Raw genomic sequence first — 17,283 nt, 5'->3', positions numbered from 1 at the left:
GCCACCGACCATTAGAGTTTGCTAGGCCTCAGTCCTACCATTTGGTTCTGGAACCAAAAACAGACCATCATTGGCCTTCCATCCTGGGTTGGTTTTCTAAGTTTTGGGTCCTTTGCCCCTTTGGGCTTCTCAGCTGTGGGCCAAGTGGGCCAAACATGCAGGCAGCCTTGAGGCTCACAGAGCCTGGCACTCACCAAGAATACTTGTATATTGGCACCCCACTCCAGTACTCTTGCCTGGAAAATCCCATGGACAGGGGAGCCTGGCAGGCTGCAGTCCATGGGGTCGCAAAGAGTTGGACACGACTGAGCGACTTCACTTTCACTTTCTTTCTCTCCTTTGCCCACCCTGTGATGTTTGGGTACCTGGCTTAGGGCTCAGCACCCAGTCACCCCCGATTTTAGGCTCTGCAGGGGCCTGTGGAGGGAATTTCCCCAACAAGCACCCCTTCCTTGGGGGTGCTCACTCCCAGGATGGGGGTGTCCTCGGAGGGGTCCCAGCCTTGCCTTCTGTCTTCCAGGCAGGCCTGGCCTCCCCGGAGAACTCGGAGCAGCTCATCATTGCCCTGGAGCCCGAGGCAGCCTCCATCTACTGCCGGAAGCTGCGGCTGCACCAGATGACTGATCTGAGCAGCAAGGCCGCGGTCAACGGGTACAGCTCCAGTGACACAGTAGGAGCTGGGTTTGCACAGGGTACCTGCTCTCTCTCTCCCCTCCCCGCCACCCGCCCCTCCGCCCTACTCTGGCCCCCTGCATGTGTCTCTGCCTCGGAGTTTGCGAAGGCACTCAGTGTGGTCTGGAGACCTCAAGATGCTTCTGGAGGAGGCTGGAGTTAAGTACCTCTGTGCTCAGTTCCCCCCCTCCCCCAACCTGGCCCCTCCAAGGACACTGTAAACTCATCAGTGGTTACCCTCGTTCATCACCCACCCTAGTGCCTAAGGGGAGGACCCTTCTCTCCCAAGCACGTGAAGCAGTCCAAGAGTGGCTCTTGGCCATGCATTTTACTCCGCTTTTAAGTCTTTCCTGTCTATTAACTGATTCTTAATCTAATTCCACTGGCCTGTTATTAATGCCTCCATTAAGACTGTTGGTTTATCGCTGACTCATTCATTGGGGCTGCTTTGTACGTGATGCGCTCATTGTGAATCTTAACTATAAACCTGGTGAGAGTTGAGGCTAGAGGTGAAAAGGGCAGACTTTCCCTGAGGGGTTGACGCTCATTTAACTGTGGGAAGGAACACTGCCCAGGGAAACCCAGGTTGGGCATTTTAAGGGCCTTTTTTCTCCAATATTGGATTGGCCAAAAATTCTGTGACAGTTTATGGAAAAACCTGATATTGACCTATATGCAAGTTGCTCACAAGCTTGCTCCTCAGAACTGTTTTCCCTGGAATGTAGGGCTCTTTAGATCTGTCCAGAGCCATGGAGTCTGAAGATACCCTGGGTCAGTCAGAGCCACGCGGGTGAACACGGATGCTAAGGAGCTGTGGGGGGTGGCACTGTGCACCCCAGCTCTGAGCTCTCTGCCTAAGTGAGGACTTCAAGGGCACCCCCCCCCCCCATCACTCCAGCCCACCTCCATCCTGCCCTGGAAGGCCCAGGTCCTGGAGGAGGAGAGGGATGATGTGAGTGGGACTGTCACCAGTTGGTCTGGAGCTTTCCTTGTTCCTCAGCTTGAAGGCTGTTTCTGCACTGCCTGGGGGACTGGGCCCCAGGCTCACCCTTGGAGGGCACACATTCCCGTCCAGACAGAGCTCTCTTCCTCTTTGCAAGGTGACTCTGCCCCAGCGGCCACTGCTCTGCATTTTTAACCTAGGATGGAGGAGTCTGTGAACCTGAGCCACGAGACAGTGGCAAGAAGTGCACTTGTCACCAGGCTGCTGCCCCCTCAGCCTGCCAGGACCATGTGTTCGCCACCTGGATCTGATTCACCCAGAGCAAACGGAAACAGGCTTCCCTCCAGGTCTCAGGGCTCGATTTGCCTTTTTCTCACAAGGCGAGCTAGAGTTCACGTTTTACATATTCAGGATCGTTGTTTTAATTGGAAGAAAGAGGAATGTCTGCCTGGGCTCTCTATTTCATATACTGATCTTTACTCATTGTTCATAGATAGCCGCTCATGCCAGAATTAGCTGATTGAGCACAGCTCTCCTTGACACTTCTTAAGCACAACATTCACATAGAAGGGAACTGTTAGAATGCCTGCCCTTCCCAAGAGCTCAAGAGGTTTTGTTTTTCTTTCCTTTAATGTATCCTGTCATGCCCACACTGCTCCATGTCTGTGTCCTGTGCCTTGTGGGATTTGCTGTTTTCTGTGCTCAGAGGGGTGTCTTTGGTTTTTGAAATCCTCATGTTGTTGGCCACCATCCCTCAGAGGGTCAGTGAGGCAGGGGTTCCATCTTAACCTTGCTTTTTGGTGAGAACCTCCCTCCCAGAAGGACAGAGTGCTGTGTGGGAAGGCCTGGCAGAGTGCTTAATCAGGGGGTACCCAGGATGGCATCAGTAGCCTGAGTCCCCCATCCTGGGCCATTCTCTGCGTTCTGATGCCACTCCCAGATGGACGTCCAGTGGCCACCACTGAGGAGACCAGAGCTGGCACTCTGTCCCCAGTGCTGCAGGGGCCACTGTTGGCATTATTTGACTCCAAAAAGATTTAACGACATTAGTAAAGGCTACATTTTTCACAATCTTTGGCATATTTGCCTGCAAAACAGGATTTTCTGAGCGCTCAGAACATGTTTTATTAGCTTCACTTGGCTGTTTTTTACACATGCCATTTTCTTGGCCACCTAGACTGTTTTGGAAAGTCAGTCCCCACGGCAAAGTGTTCAGTGTAAGTTCATCTGGAGCTGGGCATAGGAGAGAAGCCCTGAGTCCAGGGACCCCACAGGCCTGCCGGAGCTCTTTAATCAGGGGTGGCCTGAGGAGCTTAAGGCTGGCCCAATGTTGATGTTTGCCATTCTAATCCCCAGAGGAGATGCTGCTTTGTGAACACTGTGCTCCTTGCTGAAGGAAGCTGGGGGGTCAAGGGTCCTTTATTGGATAACAAGCAGCAGATGTAGGGCTGAGAGACTAAAGATTTGGTGGGGGGCAGAGCAGTGGATTAGAGCCTTTGTCTGTAAAACCAGGATTGCTCTAAACTGTTCAAGGTAGGGGTCATTTGTTGGGTTCACTGTCTCATACTTGGTGCTTTGCCTTCCTCATCACCTACTGTGTGCTTGGTGTCACAGTGGGTGCTGACAACAAATCAGAGGGCCAGTCCCTGCTCAGCCTGCGTGGACCTTGGGCCAAGTAGTATCATCCCATTTTATGGATGAGGAAACAAGCTGAGAGAGGTTAAGTGATTTGCCCCAATCCCCATCGTGCGTATGCTCTGGTGCTTCCCAGGCTCCCTCTCACAGCATCTTTCCCTCCTCTTAACATTCCTATTCAGCGTTTTCAGACTTCATTCTAAATTGTTAAGTCTCAAAGGCAGGGGGTCTGCCCTCTGAGGGTTCATTTCAGGCTGCAAGACAGAGTCCTGGGAACGGCAAGTCCCTTGACCTCCCTGACATGGTTTCCTCGTCTGAACACAGGACCATGATCTGGGCCCTGTCCGTCTCACGGGGCTGTCGGGAGCCAGCGGGAGATGAAATACCTATGCATGGCATCACAGCCACTGAGTACCCCAGCCACCCCTAGGTTGTCCCGCATTGTGCAGGAAAAAGGCGGCGTCGGCTTTGCTAGGTTCAGCCGCGCCACCTTGTGGCGGAAGAGCATATCGACTTCAACGGAGTCTGGAAAGGGTTCCTGGCCGGTTTATGCCAGATCCAGTTAGGAAAACATACCCCGCATTCCATGTATCAGACCAAGTTCCTTGATGTGAAATTATTTAACCAAGCGCACTGCAGGCCATTTGGCAGACAGCTTCCTCCCTAGGGCAGCAGAGCCAGGAAACTGACCTATTTTATTTCCATTCCCCTGAAACTGTTCCTGGAGGAAGGGAATCTCACCACGGTGAGCTTTTCAGCAGGGCAGTGGCTAGCTCCAGGCAGATGAATAGATGGAGGCTGGTGGAAATAAGCTCCATGCTGTGGAAGAGCTGGCTTTGTCATTCCCCCTGTTGTACTTATGTAATCATTCCGATCGAGATCACCGAATGTTCTGTTCCCAAACCTCCCATGCTCTTTCACCTCCACTGACTTCAGGGACTGCGGCTCTTTCATGCTTTCTCACCCGTTGTTATTTTCTTTGTGTTGGCCACTAGCTAAGGAACACATACGACGTAATCGGCAGAGTCGGACCTTTCTGGTGGAGAATGTCATAGGAGAAATCTGGTCCGAGCTGGAGGAAGGTAGTGACCTTGAATGTCCTTTGCCCCTGCTGGATTGTGTGTGTGCGTGTGTGTGTGTGTGTGTGTGTGTGTGTGTGTTGGCAAAAATGCATTCCTATTTGTTCCTTTTACACTTTTGGGAAATGTTCCAAATCAGTTGGTTTCACAGACCTGCTTGCTCAGGGAGAGCTCTTTTTGGAGCTGTAATTTTGCATGTTCTAAAACCATATAGGCTCTTCAGAAGAAAAGTAGGAGCTGGAACTCACCAGTTCCAGGATAAGCCTTGTGTTATAAACAGCAGGTCATTCGATGGTGCTGTTACTTTGTCGGCTTGTATGTGCCAGGTATGCAGTGTCGTGTGACATGAATGCTTTAAAGATTCGTTCATCTGTGTTCACAGTCCATGCTAACCAGCACTTCTGGGCAGACGTTATCTCATTCTCTTTGGTCATGAATAACTCACTGTGCTCCTGATTAGCAAATCCATTGTACTACTGGGTGTTGATGGAGCTTAGCTAGGTACACCGTCATCACCTGCCAGATTGTTCCAGGACACAGTAGACAAGTGGTCTGTATAAAGGATGGCTGTTTTATACCAGGTGACAAGTATGTGGTGGTGGACAGTGGCGGTGGCACCGTTGACCTGACAGTCCATCAGATACGGTTACCAGAGGGGCATCTCAAAGAACTGTACAAAGCAACAGGTAAGCCTGAGAAAATGAGGGAAGTGGCTAATGTTCTCATACCTGAGCTGTTTTACTCATTTCTGATTTCTCTCAGCATCTCATTCTTTCAATGCCATCAGCACGTGGGATTATGAGCAATATGGATGTGTGAGACCAGAAAGCAAAATGCCATTAAATGGCCTTTAAACACAAACCGCCATAACTTGGGTCTGGGCCTAAAGAGAGCCTGTTTCAGATCCTGGCCATGATCATCACCTGTGATTTGGTGCTGTGGCTAAGCTTTCCTGGGAGGTCCCAGGATGAGACCACCAAACCAGAGAACGTCTTGTCCTCTTAGGATGGAAGGGATGAGTAATTAGTAGGTCACAGGGACTCGGTGAGGTCTGCTGGCTTCACTGACTCTGTCCTTAGATTTCTTGGGCAGGAATACCACGATGCTCCCAATTAGCTAAATGCATTGGTTTTATTTAACATGTAAATAATTTTAAACCGATTTTTGATGAGTGATTTTTATAGGAAAGTTTTCCCATGTGGAATAAGAAGAACATAAGGGTTTTAAAGAGTAAGTAAAAACACACAGCCATGGTCTGCTGGCTAAGTGGGCCCACGTTTGGGCTACTGTCTTTGGCAGAACCCAGGGTAGGCTGCTACTCAGACTTCGGATTCTGTTTCTGTTTTTGACAGAATGGTCTCCCATTTTGTTCTTGACCCAGGTGGACCCTATGGATCTTTAGGAGTAGACTACGAATTCGAAAAGCTTCTGTGTAAAATATTCGGAGAGGATTTTATTGAGCAATTTAAAATCAAGCGTCCTGCGGCCTGGGTTGACTTAATGATTGCATTTGAGTCTCGAAAAAGAGCAGCTGCCCCAGACCGAACTAACCCACTGAACATCACCCTGCCCTTCTCCTTCATTGACTACTACAAGAAGTTCCGGGGACACAGCGTAGAGCACGCCTTGAGGAAGAGCAAGTGAGTCGGCTCACATTTGGCTCAGGACAGTCCAGACGGTAGAACATGTTGATGGGAGGGAGGAAGGGGGTGTGGACTCTGAGTTCCAATCTTACACGCTTGCTGTGTGACCTTGGGCAAGTGACTCAACTTTTCTGGTCCTTAGTTTTTTCATCTGGAACATGGGCATGATAATTCCACTTACCTCAAAGGGTTGCTGTGAGGATGAAATGAATTCATATATGCTTAGCACAATGCCTGGGACCTAGAAGGTGCTATTTATGTGTTAGCTATGATTATGCACTAAAAAGATAAGCTTTACGAAAGCAGGGAAGTTTGGCTCCTGCTTTGTCCCCAGAGTCCACAACAGAACCTGTTGTGGGTTCTGTTGTGGGTTACTGAGCACTGAGTAGGTGCTCAGTAAATATTTGTTGAATGAATTATCACCCTGTCTTTTGCATTAGACTGGCTTTCACTGTATCAGGAGAGGGTTGGCCAGAGCCCAAAGTAAAGAGAAATGGAAGAGGTTGTGCCTTAGCTTTTAAGCTCCTAAGGGTCTAGATCCTGGTGGTTTAGGGTATTACTAAGGGATCTTTGGACTTTCAGACCCCCTTGCCCACTCAGACGTGACAGCTGTTCTGCCAGGGCCCGTGACTTGGGTATCCTTTCTACACCCTCACTCTCTCTCTGCTCGCCCCACAGTGTGGATTTTGTCAAGTGGTCCTCGCAGGGGATGCTGAGGATGAGCCCAGACGCCATGAATGCCCTTTTTAAGCCGACTATCGACAGCATCATTGAGCATCTCCGTAAGTGATCAGCCAGGGCTTGGCCACTTGGTGGGGCAGAGCCAAGAATGGGGACTGGCATTTCCAGCATCACCCACCAGTATATGTGAAATCGGGATGGCAGGGGGTCCAGGGTTTGGCGCCACGGGTCAGCGCTCCGGCAGGAGTGGGCAGGGCCTGGGCATGTACAAGGGTGGCTGAAAGCCCCTACTTATCTGGGCTTTCTGTCTGGCTTCAAAAGTCAGAGAGCTGGGACATCTAAAGCAATATTATCATCGAGTGACTGGCCTTAGTGAAGGAATGGTCCTTGCTTTATCAGAATAAATTGGAAACCATAACCTCTGCTGGGATGGAGGAACGGTTATATAAACCAAAGGTCTATCCCCACCTCTCCCACCAAACACACACCAGGGCCCTCACCTGGTGACACAGTAGACTCACCAAGGCCTCTTCCAGTATCCAGGGCCTCCGCTTCCCACTCCGTACCTAGCCAATCAGAACCCCAGGGATGGGATGGGAATTTGATGAAAACCAAAGAATAATATTTCTAACAGCCTGCCTTGACTCATTTAAGAGAACTACAGGTTTGGAGAGGGCGAGGGGTATTCATTTACACCTAACAAAGAACTACTTAAACTGATCACCATCTAGCTGTGAAAATGGGTTTCTACTTAGCAGGAGCTTGAGTTTTCATTCCTGAGCATACTGATGTACAGACCTCCTTTCTTTAAAAATAATCTATACATACATTTACTTTTGGCTGTGCTGGGTCTTGTTGCTGCCTGAGGCCCTTCTCTGGTCGCAGCGAGTTGGGGCTGCTCTCCAGCTGCGGTGCGCCTGTGGGCTTCTCCTGTTGCCAAGCACAAGCTCCACAGTGTGCTTACTAGTTGTGACACACGGGCTTAGTTGCCCTGCGGCAGCTGGAATCTTCCTGGACCAGGGATCGAACTGGTGTCTGCTGCATTGTGAGGTGGATTTTTAACCACTGGACCACCAGGGGGCCCATCAAACTGCCTTTCCTTAAAGGACTAGCTCTACAAAAGTAATCTGTTCGAGTTCAGACCAAGAGTGTCCTCCAGTTGTTCCATTCCCCACCTCCTCAGGCCACCCAGTCCCCCGTGGCTTCTGGTGACAGGTCGCTTGTCCCCTCCTCTTCCCTTTCAGGGGACCTGTTTCAGAAGCCGGAGGTGTCCACGGTCAAGTTCCTCTTCCTGGTGGGCGGCTTCGCCGAGGCGCCCCTCCTGCAGCAGGCGGTACAGGCTGCCTTTGGCGACAAGTGCCGCGTCATCATCCCCCAGGACGTGGGCCTCACCATCCTCAAGGGCGCCGTCCTCTTCGGCCTGGACCCCGCGGTCATCAAGGTGCGCCGGTCCCCACTCACCTACGGGGTGGGCGTGCTGAACCGCTACGTGGAGGGTAAGCACCCGCCCGAGAAGCTGCTGGTGAAGGATGGCACCCGCTGGTGCACCGACGTCTTCGACAAGTTCATCTCCGCCGACCAGTCCGTGGCCCTGGGCGAGCTGGTCAAGCGCAGCTACACCCCAGCCAAGCCCTCCCAGCTGGTCATCGTCATCAACATCTACAGCTCCGAGCTGGACGACGTGAGCTTCATCACCGACCCCGGGGTTAAGAAGTGCGGCACACTGCGCCTGGATCTCACCGGGGCCAGCAGTACCAATGTGCCCGCCCGCAGGGAGATCCAGACCCTCATGCAGTTCGGGGACACCGAGATCAAGGCCACAGCCATTGATATAGCCACTTCCAAGAGTGTCAAGGTTGGGATCGACTTCTTAAATTACTAACTGGCCCTCCCCACCGCCGGTCCCCGCCCTGGACTGGGCTCACCCGCGTCTGCTGACCTCAACCCTGACTGTTCTTTCCCTGCCCTTGACCCTTGCCATTACCCATCTGAATTCCAGCGGGGAAGATGAGAACAGCCAGGGCTAGACATAATTAGGGGATGTTTCTGAGGGCACACTGGAGTTAGAAAAGCTGTTGGCAGTGAAGATGGAGGTTGGGGAATAGGAAATTTGAGCATCCTAGAAGAGCAGCTAGTGTTCACAGGTAAAAAGTGATGAAAGCCCACCTGACAAGGGAATCAGTACATTTCTGCAGCAGTGATTGGGCTGGGATTGAAGAGATCTCCCTTCCGCAGAACTTAGGATGCCCTATCACAACCTTTCCAGATTTGAAATAAGATCTTTGAGCCAAGAGGAGACTCTTCATCTCTCTGAGACTTTTCTTTTCACGTATTTTGGATGGCAGTCCATATAAAATACCATCCATCTGCAGTTAATTCCTTTTCATCATCATGTGATTGAAAGCGGTGACTCGGTGTGAGCTTGGAGGGTGTTTTAAGCCGGTGGGAGAAGCCTGCCTACACTGGGCACTATTTTAGGTTCTCATAATTTAACTTCCAAATAGGCTCAGTGAAGAATAACTGCAGCTTCAGCTAATCCGCTAGGATTTGTGAGTGGGAGCGCTGACACCTCAGCTTTTCAGCAGGTGAAAATTTGTTTCGAGGGAAATGGATATCGAGCTACTGACATATCCCGGGTTATTTATATGCTGGGAAAGAACTCCCCAAAGCCCAGATCCTGATTTCTGAATTCATAAGTAATTCGAGTTAACCTCAGTAGGATTCTGTGTGAGAAAATGAAGTCGCAAGTTGCCTGTTCACATCACCAAGCCTGGGTGTGAACATGGGAACAGGCTTTGAAACAGCCCCTTTCCTCAAAGAGCACACATATTTTCAACTAACTCCCTCCTCCTGGCTCGCCCTCATCTCCCTAAGAGTTTTTGGCCATTTAATTCCACATTTTGGGAAGACTACATTAGTGATACACAGGCAGAGAATCTGTTCTACGAAATGTTTCGTTAAAATCTTCCGTTTCTAAACTTAAACTGAAGATTCTACCTACAGGCATTCAGAGATCGATACTGAACGATTGAAGCTGGTTTTTGTTTTTGTTCAAAGCAGATCTGTGGATCTCCCATGCAGGAACTGCCTGGGGGCTTCTTAAAAACAGGTTCCTGGATCCTCTCCCTTTTATGAACTTGAGTCTTGGAGAGGGAACCTGAATCTGCGATGTTTAGTAAATGCCGAAGGGGACTGTGGCTGAATTGGAATCTGGAAGCTCCCAACTTCAGGTTTTTCGAAAGCTGGGGCACAGACTGCAGCCTCTGGTTAGGTTCCTTGAGGGAGAGGATCTACAAGTGAAGGGCCAGGAGCCCACCCCTTGCCCTCTGGGGAGTGGGGCTGGAGCTCCACCTGGCTTGGGGATGGCAGGACCTGGGAGGAAAGAGATTGGAAGAAAAGCAGCCGGAGAATGGGGCAGATGAACCAACTGGTGTGTGTGCCTGCTCCCCATCCTTCCCCACTTGCAAAGCCAGTCTTCCACTTTCAGGAGCCAACTGCAGGAAAAGAATCCAGAACCTGACTCACAACCCATCTGATCTGTTCAAAGTTGTCTTTTCCACCTGCTGGAGTTCAGTCAGTTTTAAATCACCGGAGGCATGCATAATAAAAGAGGGGAAGATGGCTGAGCCACTAACTTTGAATGCGAGTTGGATTCACAAACCCATTATCACAGCCTGTTATCATATGCAGATTTTAAACAGCATTTCCATTTCATTTCAACGTGTCTCCTTTTTCACATCGCTTGCTGCAGAATTCCCTACTAGACTGTGAAACATGAACACACCAGAGAACTGGAGAATGCTAGACACATCCTTAGGAGCCGGGTTTTGCATCCAGGCTCAAAGGTGTGTGCATCTGGGTCCTCTTGCTGCCTGCTCTGCTTCAAAAGCTTAATGTTAGGGGACATTCTTTGGTGTTGCCAGCCATACTCTACAAACAAGACTTTTCAATTGAGTTATAATATAATTTTATGTACATATAATATTAGAAAATTGTACAGAATCTTGATTTCTACAATGTGCTTTTCTTGTTAAAAAAGAAAAAAGGGAAAATGCTCATTGAATTTAGTTGATGACATTGCTGCCTTTAATTTTCCATGGCTTCATTTCTTGACCATGCTTAATTTATGCTGATGCTAAGCTATGGACTGTGTGTGTAGACTCAACAATAGACAGAGGTGCCTAGGGTCAGAGTACTCTAAGAAATAGACCAGATGGGTTGACAGCTTCATCAGAGCTTTCTACACATGCACATCCTTCCCAAAGGTTCACAGTTTATATTTAAAGAAGCATAATAATGTTTTGATTCTCCTGTCCAGTCTTTGAGAGCTGAACCGTCTGGCTCTGTAAGCCACATGACTGTTTAGAGAAACCTCCAAAAAATGTGTCCTGCAGGGTTGTCAACCTCTCCTTTCGGGGCAACACAGTCACTCTGAGGGCAAAATGGTGATGTTTTCAGGACACCAGAATCAAAGGAAGGAATTGGGTAGCACACAAATTCAGCCTTCCTACTGGATTAAGTGTGAGTAATAGAGTCAAGTCCTTTTTGTGGCTAAGGTAAGGCCTTTCCCACCTTGCGTGTTAAGGATGTCTCCTTTTCCACTATTTCTCTTCAAGGAAATGGTTGAAATTTGCAATGTTGGCAAAAAGATAATGGAGAGGGGGTGATGATTTTACTGGATTTTCTTCTGGCCCCAGAGATGCAGTCCTAATAATCACACTTAGAATCCTCAAATCCATCTCTCCCCTCTCCACGCCACCCCCGCCCCCTGCAAATATTCCAGAGTAAGAGCACCGGATAGGTACACTTGGGCACGTTTTCTAATCTTAGAAAGTTTCTAAAAGGCCTGTTGTCTAGACCCATTATTCATTTGTCTCTGGCCTATTATCTGAGGTTCAAGTTTCTTAGAAGAAGATCTGTCAAAGGATTTCCTTTGTACACATCAGGCATTAATAAATGTTGAATGACATACAAGTTACAGACAGACACGATAGGAAAAAGGAGACATACAAGTGCTTTTGCAGACTGATGGCTAAGATGAGTCCAGATTACAGAGCCTGCCCTACCCCTAGAATGTTATTTAGATCAAGTTTAGCTTTTAGAGTCCAGGTCTGGTTAATTGCCAGGGTGGCAAAGAATCGCATGCACCAATATAAACAGGAGTCAAAATGCATTATTAGTTGAAGATCGAATCACACATTGTAGAGATGAAATAGCTGTGATTAAACTGCATATTTATGCTGGGAAACGGCTTAAGTGGATGACTAGTATAAAAGTTGTTGGCCATAACATCACATCTCTCATCTGCTTGGAATATGGAACTATATTCTAAAATATCAGCCATTGGGGTCTGTTCACTAAAGGATAAATTAAAACTTCAGAGAACTTTGCAGCAGTTCACAATTTGATTGTACCTGCAAACTCTTCTTCACAGATGTCTAATAAAGCAAAACTCTGGATCTCATGTGGCCTGGACCTTTTTTTTTCATTAAATTTGTAAATGGAATTATAGATACATTACTGACCTTCCCCTGTACCCCATCTCCAGTGGAAATTGTTTTTCACGTCCTTTCTTAGGTGTTACAAGCTTTATTAACTTTCAGTCCAATAAGACAGGCTTTCCCTGATGGCTCAGTAGGTCGAGAATCTGCCTGCAAAGCAGGAGACACAGGAGACATGGATTGGATCCCTGGGTCGGGAAGATCCCCTAGAGGAGGAAATGGCAACCCACTCCAGTATTCTTGCCTGGAAAATTCCATGGGCAGAAGTCTGTTGTCTTGACAGTTGCTTCTGGAATATTATCTGAGGTTCACGTTTCTTAGAACTGTCAAAGGATTTCCTTTGTACACAGCAGGCATTAATAAGTGTTGAATGGCAGACAAGTTAGGGATCCCGTAGATGGTGGGCTACAGCCCATGGGGTCGCTCAGAGTTGGATACAACTGAGTGACTAAGCTCACACACCAGTAAGACTGGCTCCTCTGTTTACTAGGAACCAAACCTTCATCAACATCCATTAGCCCCCCCTTTATCCTGAAGCCAAAGAAAGCAGCCCCACCAGAAAGAAGGCAGAAAAGCCATAGTGACCACTGACAACCCCACTGAACCTAAATGAAAGTCATGTAAAAAGAAAAGCAAAAGGCCAAGGGTGGATGACTTGGCCTGTCCTCTAGTGTCCCAGCAGGCACACCTAGCTGGCTGCTGAATCTAGGGTTTTGTGCTTATTACAAACTCTAAGTCTGGGTCAACCTCCATCCAGAGATGGCTCTAAAACTTCTGGATAGCCAAAGGTGAGCCCTAGGACCCTGTTGTTGTTTAGTCACTAAGTCGTGTCCAACTCTTTGCGACCCCATGGACTGCAGCACGCCAGGCTTCCCTGTCCTTCACCATCTCCCGGAGCTTACTCAAATTCACGTCCATTGAGTCAGTGATTCCATCCAACCGTCTCATCCTCTGTCATCCCCTTCTCCTGCCTTCAATCTTCCCCAGCATCACAGTATGGGTTCTTCCTAAGCGGGTAGCTCCACTGAAGTTTCATCTGAACTTCAATGGCCCTGAGGAGAGGTGGGGAAGTCTGGGAGGCGGAGTGAAACATGTATCGTGAACGTAGGGCCATCAGGCCGTCTGGATGCAGTTTCCTCATCTGTAGAGGGAACAGCTGGAACAGGCAGTCTGTTCAGGCCATGTGATCCCTGGTCTGGGTCACACAGTGGGCATCTTGGTTTCAGTCCAATGTGAAAGTTCAGCTCCCATAAAATAAGGCTGGTCAGAAGGAGTGTGATCCTGCCTGCCCAGCATCCTTCATTGGGTGCTTGGTCCCCTTCTCACGCTCACCTGTCCTGGTCCACCTGCAGATTCTCCTAGTAAGGGACACCAGGCTGCGGATGCAGGGGGCTTCCCAAGGGAAGCCGCCTGGACAGAGCCTCCGCTTCCCTCCCAGGCTGCTCCCTGCAACCCTGCCAAGGCCTGTTCCCACCAGTCCTCTCCCCCAAGCCCAGGCTCCCCAGTGTCCACATAAGAAAAGCTGCCTTTGAGACGGATTCCTTACTGCACTCCCCGGCCCAATTTCCACACCCAGAGCAGCCTCACCGGCGGGAGACCATATACCCCAACAGAGAACAGCTTCCGAGGCAAAATCCTTGCTGGGAAAATCCCTGGATTTTACCCCAAGAGCAGGCGCTGAGCAAGTCTCCTTTGACTCCTGAGGGGGGCTTCCAGTCGAGAGGCAGAAAGCTGAGGAAGGGGGAGGGGCAGGCTGGGGGTGCGACTCCGCCCCCTTTCTCCTCCCTTAGTCCCGCGGTTGGGGTGAGCGCACAAAGGCCGGGAGGCCGGGTGGTCCAGTGGAGGCCAGGCTTGGGCAGGAGGCCCCGTGGGGCCGTGATCCAGGCCGGCCTAGGTGAGGACCCTGGAGTGGGGCAAGGGTGGGGAGGCGGGGTGTCCACGCTTTCTGATTGGTTTTCCGGCCCCACCCCCAGCATAGATCCTCCCCAGCCTCTTCCCTTCTGCCTCCTCCAGGCAGGCCTCCAGGCGTGGTGAGCAGCCCACCACCCACCCGCGCAGATCGCCGCCTTATCCCCAACCACGCGCACGCACTCCTGTCCCCACCATGCTTCTCAGGTGGCTCAGCAGTGACGAATCTGCCTACCACGCTGGAAACGTGGGTTGGATCCCTGGGTTGGGAAGATCCCCTGGAGAAGGAAATGGCAACCCACTCCAGTATTCTTGCCTAGGAAATCCCATGGATAGAGGAGCCTGGCAGGCTATAGTCCATAAGCAACTAAACCACCACCACCAACAACAATCCTGCGCCCAGAGTTTAGACTGTCTGACCTCCTTGGCCATTGACTGTGTAGATCACAATAAACTGGAATATTCTGAAAGAGATGGGAATACCAGACCACCTCACCTGCCTCTTGAGAAACCTACATACAGGTCAGGAAGCAACAGTTAGAACTGGACATGGAACAACAGACTGGTTCCAAATAGGAAAAGGAGTATGTCAAGGCTGTATATTGTCACCCTGCTTATTTAACTTATATGCAGAGTACATCATGAGAAACGCTGGGCTGGATGAAGCACAAGCTGGAATCAAGATTGCCAGGAGAAATATCAATAACCTCAGATATGCAGATGACACCACCCTTATGGCAGAAAGTGAAGAGGAACTAAAAAGCCTTTGATGAAAGTGAAAGAGGAGAGTGAAAAAGTTGGCTTAAAGCTCAACATTCAGAAAACTAAGATCATGGCATCTGGTCCCATCATCTCATGGCAGATAGATGGGGAAACAGTGGAAACAGTGTCAGACTTTATTTTTGGGGGCTCCGAAATCACTGCAGATGGTGACTGCAGCCATGAAATTAAAAGACGCTTACTCCTTGGAAGGAAAGTTATGACCAACCTAGATAGCATATTCAAAAGCAGAGACATTACTTTGCCGACTAAGGTCCGTCTAGTCAAGGCTATGGTTTTTCCAGTGGTCATGTATGGATGTGAGAGTTGGACTGTGAAGAAAGCTGAGCCCCGAAGAATTGATGCTTTAGAACTGTGGTGTTGGAGAAGACTGCTGAGAGTCCCTTGGACTGCAAGGAGATCCAACCAGTCCATTCTAAAGATCAGTCCTGGGTGTTCTTTGGAAGGAATGATGCTAAAGTTGAAACTCCATTACTTTGGCTACCTCATGCGAAGAGCTGACTCATTGGAAAAGACTCTGATGCTGGGAGGGATTGGGGGCAGGAGGAGAAGGGGACTACATAGGGTGAGATGGCTGGATGGCATCATTGACCCGATGGACGTGAGTCTGAGTGAACTCCGGGAGATGGTGATGAACAGGGAGGCCTGGCATGCTGCGATTCATGGGGTTCCAAAGAGTTGGACACGACTGAGCATCTGAACTGAACTGACCTACTTGGATGCAGAAATCTTCAAACAAGTTTCTTAACCTCTTTGTGTCTTATTTTACCACCTGTAAAATGGGGGCTGAAATAGAAATTAACCCTGAGGGTGGCGGTGAGGATTTAACAAGGCTTCCCTTAGTGGCTCAGATGGTAAAGAATCTCCCTGCAGTGCTGGAGACCAGGGTTCGATCCTTGGGTGGGGAAGAACCCCTGGAGAAGGAAATGGCAGGAATGCAGTCCTGCCTTCAGCTGTGTAGTGGCAAGTGAATGTCTGAACTGTTAAAATTCCCATCACTGCTGAATATACCATGATGGAGACCCTCTCCTCTACCCCTGAGGCCATTTGTCCTGGCCACGAAGGTATCACTTTTGAGATTAAGTGTACTAAGATTTGTACTAAGGCAAGCACAGGCCATCCCAGAAGGAGGAAGGGGTCTGGATCCAGAGATAGCATCCACGTAAACTGATGCTGTGTGGTACCCAACCCCGCTGACCCCTGCAACCGCAGCATGGACTCCATTTCAACTTTAGAGACTTCTGATCCTTTCCAGCCACAGCTTACTCTAATTCTTCATTATGTCCTGCACATTGAATGTTTAGTGGCATCCTTGGCTAATGCCGCAGCTTTCTCTCTGTCCCAATTCCCTGGCAAGGTTAGTCTTACTCCCAAGGGCTCTGGCACATGTGTAGTGAGTTCTCTAGGAAGGGACTTCTGATGAGATGATTTCTTTCCCTCTTCCCTTCATTAACAGAGAGCAAAATCATGGAGTCTTCCAAGACCTTCATGAGACAGATGCCGATCACACCAGGCTACAGTGGTAAGTGGTGACGGGCCTGGCAGGGGGACCATTTCTGTCTCTTCCTTGCCCCATTGTCCATGTCTGACCGGTTTAATGGACCAGTACAGGCACTTCAGCATTTAAGAGACTTGTTGAAAGTGCTCCATTGTTGAAGATGGCAGATCACTGGGTTCTGATAAGTGGAGAAATATAATCTAGGGAGAATTCCATGGACTGTTCCATGGGGTCTCAAGGAGTCAGACATGACTGAGCAACTTTCACTTTCAAATCTCCCAGGAGATGGTCTGGTATCCAGGAAGAACTTATCTCATGCATTTGGACCTGGGGAGACACAGATGAGTAAACTGAGGCTCTGTTCCTCTCTCTAGGTTGTGCTATTCTCAAACACTAGGGCTGTCCTTACGGTCCCATTTCTTCCTGTGTCCCCTAGAGGGAGGCTGGCCAATTACTCTGGTTTGTTGGGAATGATCACAGTTTTAGCACTGAATGTCCTGCATCCCAGGAAACCCGTCAGCCCTTGGCAAGTCAGGAGAAATAGTCGCTCTATCCTGAGGCTTCTCCTTCTCAGCCTTCTCGGCTACTGAGAATTTACTAAATCACATCACGGTGGGTGATGAACCTAGTGCTCCCCAGAAGCCCTCTGCTCTCATATACAGGTATTCTCAGGAGGGGAGATTCATGGAGATTATTCCAAGGTTGCCCATCCTTGGTCCTACTGGTTGGTTAAGAGAATAAGCTTTGAGTTTTAATAAACTGGGATTCCAATCTCTTCCTGGCCATTATCTATGTGATTGTAAGTAGGTTACATACCTCTGTATGGTAAAAAGAAATTTCTATAAAATGGTTGTATTAGTTTCCTAGGGCTGTTGTGTAAAGCAGCAGATATTTATTCTTTCACAGTTCTGGAGGCCAGGAGTCTCCTGAAATGAGGTATGGG

The 17,283-nt window shown here is 49.3% G+C and overlaps 2 protein-coding genes across 8 annotated transcripts in view; both read left to right on the top strand.

Annotated features, from left to right (window-relative positions):
* The window catches only part of HSPA12A (heat shock protein family A (Hsp70) member 12A), a 77,865-nt gene extending 66,435 nt beyond the window's left edge, over positions 1–11,430 (top strand). For all 4 annotated transcript variants that reach the window (XM_069567567.1, XM_069567570.1, XM_069567568.1 and 1 more), the window contains exons 7-12: positions 521–692; positions 4,246–4,332; positions 4,911–5,015; positions 5,711–5,969; positions 6,651–6,754; positions 7,898–11,430. In XM_069567567.1, the coding sequence (XP_069423668.1) occupies positions 521–692; positions 4,246–4,332; positions 4,911–5,015; positions 5,711–5,969; positions 6,651–6,754; positions 7,898–8,535 (1,365 nt within the window). In that variant the 3' untranslated portion in view covers positions 8,536–11,430. The remainder of the gene's footprint in view (positions 1–520; positions 693–4,245; positions 4,333–4,910; positions 5,016–5,710; positions 5,970–6,650; positions 6,755–7,897) is intronic.
* Positions 11,431–14,340: 2,910 nt separating this feature from the next.
* SPMIP5 (sperm microtubule inner protein 5) overlaps positions 14,341–17,283 on the top strand; it is a 28,305-nt gene continuing 25,362 nt past the window's right edge. For 2 of the 4 annotated variants that reach the window (XR_011252146.1, XM_069567566.1), the window contains exons 1-2: positions 14,341–16,199; positions 16,299–16,364. Coding sequence is in view for 2 of the 4 variants with exons in the window: in XM_069567566.1 (XP_069423667.1) it covers positions 16,310–16,364 (55 nt within the window). In the remaining 2 variants the exon portion in view is untranslated. The remainder of the gene's footprint in view (positions 16,200–16,298; positions 16,365–17,283) is intronic. The other 2 variants (XM_069567565.1, XR_011252147.1) reach the window with 2 other exon arrangements.

The sequence above is a fragment of the Ovis canadensis genome, chromosome 22 (genome assembly GCF_042477335.2).
Source record: "Ovis canadensis isolate MfBH-ARS-UI-01 breed Bighorn chromosome 22, ARS-UI_OviCan_v2, whole genome shotgun sequence".
Lineage (NCBI taxonomy): Eukaryota > Metazoa > Chordata > Mammalia > Artiodactyla > Bovidae > Ovis > Ovis canadensis.
The sequence above is the reverse complement of the archived record's forward strand: the minus strand, read 5'-3'. Positions and strand labels throughout refer to the sequence as shown.